Source organism: Hipposideros armiger, unplaced genomic scaffold, assembly GCF_001890085.2.
Source record: "Hipposideros armiger isolate ML-2016 unplaced genomic scaffold, ASM189008v1 scaffold_63, whole genome shotgun sequence".
Lineage (NCBI taxonomy): Eukaryota > Metazoa > Chordata > Mammalia > Chiroptera > Hipposideridae > Hipposideros > Hipposideros armiger.
In genome coordinates, this window is record NW_017731413.1 from 3555005 (window position 1) to 3562001 (window position 6997).

The window sequence follows — 6997 nt, forward strand, 5'->3', positions numbered from 1 at the left end:
AACATAATAAACAGAATCCAAAACTTGAATTGAATAAAATATAGGGTCACATCAACACAAGGCTAAGGAAATGACTGGGTGAGTCTGGATAGCTGGTTCCAGGAGTTGGAGTTCCAGATTCATCTTCGTCCCACTGTTGGCTGGCCTCTCGCTTCAATTTTGATGATGATGATCCTGGATCCTGTGGTTGGTTGGGACTCCAGCCCAGCTGCAGCAATTCCAAGAATCTCCCAGTTAGCTGACATTCATTTTGGCTAATGTTTTGGGGACCCATCCTCTGCAACCTGCATCCTGAGACTGGTTGTCAGCCATGTTCCAACCTGCTTGGTCTCTTCTCTATCTCCTCCCTATCCCATTCCAGCAGAATGTTTGACCTGGTTGCTGTATTCCAGGAAGATATGGGAAGGAGAGGCGGTCATGGATGTACACTTGGGCTGCCATCTGCCCAATCCTCTCAGCATTTTCAGTCAGGCTCAGCAGAACTCTCATCCACTGAATAAATTAAACTCCACCCCTTCACCTCTTCATAGAACTCTTCCTCCTATCTCTGACTGATTTTTAACTTTGTTTATGGTATGTTATGAAAAAACAGTATTTTTAAATTTATATGTAGTCAGCATTATTAATCTTTGATTTCATGGCTTATTCCTTGTTTTGATTTCTTATATCAGTGCCTTTTTCTAACTTGAAACATTGAGTCCCAAGAGCAGTATTACTGTTATTTTAGAAATACAACTCGGTTATATTTTATCTGATAGTACAAATCTCTCCTTCAAGGTTTCTTAATTTTTCAAATATTTTCATTATTCTAGCCTATTCCATGTAAACTAATCTGACTGGAATTACATTAAACCTATAAATTAATTTTAAAATAATAGAAATCTTTACAATATTCCATCTGCCCACTGAGCAATGTACTATGCTGCTCCATTTATTCAAGTCATTGTTTTTATATCTCTTAGTAAGGACTTTTGGTCTTTATATTAACCTAAGTCCTCTCACAACTCCTAACAAATTTAATCTTGTCCTTCATGGAAATGAGATGATTTTTCTACTATAATTTCTAGTTGATATAGGAAAGCTCCTGATTTTGCAAATTTGCATCTAACTAATATAATTCTATTATTAGTTTTTTAATCAATTAGCATATGTCAAAAATAAGTATTTGAAATATCAATCATTTTATCTTCATTTTCAGAGTACCTTATTGTAGAATTCATTTGCAAACATTTTGAGACCCTATTATGTGATAATCACATAAATTTTGTCCCAAATTCTATTTTTTATTTTAATGCACTGGCAAGAACTTTCAAAACAATGTTAAATGATGGAAGGAATAATAGGTTTCTTGTTATCATTATTTTTTAAAGGACCTATACCTTTACTTAGATTTATTTTTGATCCAATAATTTTACATGCCAGGAATTAATTCTGTTATATCAGTTTTATTGTAGTGTAAGAGAATGTGGTCTTCACAAATTTTAGTCTGAATGATCTATTGAGCTTTACTTTTCAGCTTAAATATTATGTTTTTTTAACTTAATGAGTGTTTTAAAGGGTGTTTGGTCTCAATTGACTATATATACTAAATTAATCTTCTTAATATATTATGTACATTTTTCTATGTCTTTTTTATTTCTGTCTTTTTTTTAAATATCATGTTAAACTCTTAATATTATTATGTTTCTGTCAAATTAGCCTTGTTTTTTCAGCAGTTATTTTCATATGCAATGTGACTTTGTTTATATGTGGAATCTAAAGAACAAAATAAAAGAGAAAAAACTCATAGATAGACAGAACATTCTGATGGTTGCTAGATGGGAGGAGAGTTGAGGACTGGTGAAAAAGAAGGGATTAAGAAGTACAAATGGGTAGTTACAGAATAGTCATGGAGATGTAAAGTAAAGCATAAGGAATACAGTCAATAATATGGTACTAACTATGTATAGTGCCAGGTGGGTACTAGACTAATCAGGGGGATCACTTCTTAAATTATATAAATGTCTAATCACTATGTTGTACACCTGAAACTAATATATTATTGTATATCAACTGTAATTGAAATAATAAAAAAATATTTAAAAAAATAAAAATTGAAAAAAAAAAGTACATACTTTAAATGATACCAGGACAACTGGTAAAACTTTTAGTGGAAAAAACCCCTCAAGGTTCATCTAAATCCCAATAAAATAAATTCCATATGGATTAAAACATTAAACATACACCATAAAATCATAAAGCTGGAAGAAAATACAGCTGCATATTTGTCTGTTGCAGCATGAGAAAATTTCTTTGTGTAAAAATATGTTAAACACATGAACATAAAAGAAAACTGCTATTACTATCAAAGTAGAAATCAAGGTGTGGCATCTGCCTATCCTCTGTATTCCCTGACTTGGAGAAGAACATCCTAAAACAGGTGCTCAGCCTGGAAAACTGAAATCATTACCTTGGTTTGAACTCAGTTATACTGCTCACTCTCCAACCTGAGGTCTTTTATTATACCACTGGTCAATGCCTCTAAGCCACTTACTCTTATTCTGAAAGAGTTTTCCTCTTTCAGAATATCTATTTTGCTTAGATTGGACCTCCACAGTCAACCCTCCAAATTTCACTGCATACTTCTAATTTTCTCTGGTATCAGGAATATTATTTACAGCTTCTAAACATCTAATTTTGGCTATGCTTTTTTAAAATTTTTTATTTAATGGAGCTTTCTAATTCTGACCAATTCTCTTATTACCATGGCCTGCTTCATTTAATAAAAGCAATTTCCTCTTCCATCTTTTGAAAAATGAAGCACATATATTCCAAGCTTTTGTTCTAATAAATGAAGTGCATATTTTAGGAAGACTATTTGCCTGTGTATTTTTATGATAATGTTTTTCTTCTGCTGCCATTTTTAAAACAGACCTCATGTTATTGATGTTTTTTATTACTAAAATGAGATAGATCTCGGCCTAATGGTGAAAGTAAAGCCCAGTTGTTGGAACAAAAGTTGGTTTCATTTGGCATCTCTCATAGCTGGCATGAAACACTATAATTTTCTTTGGGGACAAAGAGAATCATCCAGGCTTACAGAGCAAGGGGAATAGCTTTAAGTTTTACTACTGAACTCCCCATTCACATATGCAAATGAAAACCCCAAGGAATGGCTCTGCTTGCTAACGTAGAGGAATTAGGAAATTAGGTAAATGACCGAAACTGGACCCAGAAGCCTATGTATGAGGACAGCTGATGGCCAAGAGATGTTATTATCCATTTTGACTCAATAGCAAAAAGGCCTAATTTATTTTCTGCTAGAAATATGAATGTGCTCTAGTCTTATTTCTTAGTGCAATTGTATAAATGTTTTTATGTTTAGTTATTTATTTATGCAGACAGACATAAATCCTCATTATCTCCCAGGTGGCTGTTTTAACTGTCTATATCTTACTCTCTGTTGCATCCACCTTTTATATCATTAAGTGACAATGTGACTCATTTTTTAAAGCTGTGACTCGTAATACCAATAAAATAGATATACAAGTACCTTTTCAAGAAGTCACAGACAGGATTTGTTATCTCCACCATAAGGTGAAATTTTTCATCATGCATACATTTTAGCATAACTTGCGTAAAAAATTCCAGGAATCTAGGTTTGTGCTTAAATTTCATAACTGTGAAAACAAGGAAGTATGTAGTTATCAATACATTTAGTTATTGGTGCTGAGAGGTTACTATTGCTAATAGTCATTTTGTTCCAACAAGCAAGTTTATTAACCTGCTTTTTAGATTTCTCACTTTTAAAAAATACATAGGCCTAAATGTGGTGAGAACTATTGTTTTTCTAAAATCAAATAATTCTTTACAGTCTATATTTCCATTATTTTCCAAATAACTCAGTGTTAAGAAAGGTCTCAAAAAAGTTGTCTCTAAGGACTAGTTGGGAAAAAAACCTGCCGATAATTATCAGAATAACTAATTACCCTAATTTTCATTATATTTCACTCTGAGTTAGTTAAGCAATAATGTTGATATTTCTGCATAGCTGAACATAAAGACCANAATAAGAAAATTAGGTCCACCAATATTTAAAAGTAATTTACTAATTTGGTCTCCTGACCACTCTACCTAAACTACTGCTGCCACCACCTCCACCCCAGGTCAACTACTCTAGCATATCATCCTGTTTACTTATTTTATAAAATTTATGAACATTGTAAATTGTCATATGTATATGTTTACTTGTTGATTGAGCTTCTTTCATTAGTATGTAAGTTCCCTGAGGGCAGCGATCTTATCTGCCTAGTTAACCAGTGTAGCCTTAGTGCCTAAAATAATGCCCAGCACATAGTAACCTTCAAGTAAATGTCTTTCAAATTAATTAAATAATTCACACCTGTCATGTTCCATCATTTCAGAAATACATGGATTTTTGGAAGAAAGGTCTCTTAGAGTTTCTGCTTGTTTATTTCTTTTTCTTTGTATTTCTTCAATCTTAATATAGGAGAAAACAAAATGTTACAATCTACAATTAAACTGTGAACACAATACTATAATTTACTCATACTCTAATGCTTATCTCTTGACATTAGCATGCAGTGGTTTTTTTATACCCCTCAATTAAAATTATTATCGAAAGTAACAAAAGTACCCCATAGACAAAAAAAAATATGATGATAAAAATATCCATACGATAACTTAAGAATTATAATGTATTGTGTAATTATAAAATTATGCTTGTTGGTATTTCCTTCTGTTTCATATTATAATAAATTATAATGTAGAAATGCAATCATCTCTAGATACATGAATCTCTTCATTTCATTAACTTAAAATTCAAAACTTATATGTAACTTACTGTTCCAATCGCCATTACTACAGCTCTGAACTTCTTCACAGGTTTAGTCACCTTTTTAAAGAAAATATTGTCCTTATATTTCAGTTTTTTCATTCCAAGTAGGGACTTATTTCTCCTAATACAGAAAAAATAAAGTCAGTTAAAAGGATCTATAAGGATTTGCAAAACTAACCCCAAGTAATGAAATTTAATGAATGTTGTCACTGAAATTATGCAAGAAGAATATCCAAAATTGTGTCCCACGCATAAATTAGACTGATATTTTCCTAGTCATCAAGAAATAGCTGACCTCTCAAAAGAGCAAAATGTAAATTGTACCATAAAATTTGATTAGAGCTGATGTGTGATGTAGGAAAAATAGAAGTGGACCAAAAATAAAAGAACATGAACATTTACTTGTAAAATTGAGAAGATAACTACATAAGAATGACCCTAAACAAGCTACCTTGCTTCCAACAGTCTCTTTGGTTCCATAATGTGCAAGCTTCCAGCCACTATCACCTTCTAGATACCAACAAAAGCTGAGCACTTTAGGTGACTACTAAACTTTCTCCCTTGCCCCAATCACCTGTAGGGATTCTTAACCTTGTTTTTCTAGTCAGCCATGAACCCACGTGGTAATCTGGCCCACTCTTCAAATACTATAAAGTCTCTCATTATTCCTCCTCTATTGACACTTATCACTTATTTTCTCTGAAATTTATACCTTTCCTAAAAGTTATATTTCTTTTGGTAGACTACTCACTAGGTACAGCAAAACTCTGCTATAACATAATAAACAGAATCCAAAACTTGAATTGAATAAAATATAGGGTCACATCAACACAAGGCTAAGGAAATGACTGGGTGAGTCTGGATAGCTGNAAGGAAGATTTATGTCCACACAAAAACCTGTATGTGAATGTCATATTATCTTTATTTCTAATAGTCATAACTGGAAACAATCCAAATGTCCTTCAATGGGTGAATGGTTAAACCAATTGTGGTTCATCCGTACCACAGAATACTACTAAGCAATAATGAGTGAACTAGTTATTCATACAACCTGGGTGGATCTCAAAGGAATTATGCTGAGCGAAAAGAAAAAGCCAATCTTAGAAAGTTACATACTGCATGATTCCATTTTAATAATATTCTTGAAAGAGCAAAATTATAGAGATGGAGAACAAATCAGTGGTTGACAGCGGTTAGGAGGGGGATAGGAAGGGAGGAGGCTGTAACTATAAAAAGGGTAGCTGAGGGGGTAGGGGGGCAGATCTTTGTGATGGAATTGTTCTGTATCTTGACCATGGTGAAGGTCACACAACTCTACAAATGTGATAAAATGGCATAAAACTAAATATGCACACATATATGTGTGCATGCAAAATTGCTGTAGTCTGAATAAGGTTCAGTGGATTGTATCAATGTCAATTTCCTGTGCTATTGTACTATTGTTACATAGTTAACATCGGGAGAAACTGGGTGTAGGATATATAGGCTCTCTCTGCATTATTTCTTATAACTGCATGTGAATGTGCAATTATCTGAAAATAAAAAGTTTTTAAAAATGAGTGTTACAACAAGGATGACCACAATTGCAAACACTATTCAGGATTAAACTTCAGGTTCTAACCTGTGGGCTAGACAAGAAAAGGAAATTAAAGGCTTGAGCATTAGAAAGGAATAAGCAAAACTTTCCTTATCTCCTCACAATGTGACTGTTGGCACAGAAAACCTACAACTATGAGTAAATTATCAAGTTGTATAGAAGATCAAGTTGTTTATAAATCAATTATATTCCTATACAAAAGAATAGAAGCATTCAAAATGTAATTTTGAAATACTACGTACACTAACACAAAAAAGCACTTCTTTGATACAGCTAACAAAAGGTGTATAACACCTTATGGAGAATATCATAAAAATGTACTTAAAGGCATTAAATAAGGCCTGAGTATGTGGTCTGTCTACTAATTGAAAGACTCAATATTGTTTAAAAAAAAATCTTCCCAAACCAATCTATAGATTCAATTCTATCTCTATCAAAAGCACAAGTTTTCCTGTATTACTTGACAAACTATTCCAAATTATGAGGTCAGACAATTAAGTTCGCAAACTTGTTGCAAAGATGTTGCTAACCTTTTTTGATATCAGAGGGATTATTCGTTATGA

The 6997-nt window shown here is 32.7% G+C and overlaps 1 protein-coding gene across 1 annotated transcript in view; it reads right to left on the reverse strand.

Annotated features, from left to right (window-relative positions):
• The window catches only part of CFAP54 (cilia and flagella associated protein 54), a 294961-nt gene that overhangs the window by 143875 nt on the left and 144089 nt on the right, over window positions 1-6997 (reverse strand). The window contains 3 exon segments of the mRNA XM_019641676.1: window positions 4382-4479; window positions 4844-4958; window positions 6459-6465. Of these exon segments, the coding sequence (XP_019497221.1) occupies window positions 4382-4479; window positions 4844-4958; window positions 6459-6465 (220 nt within the window).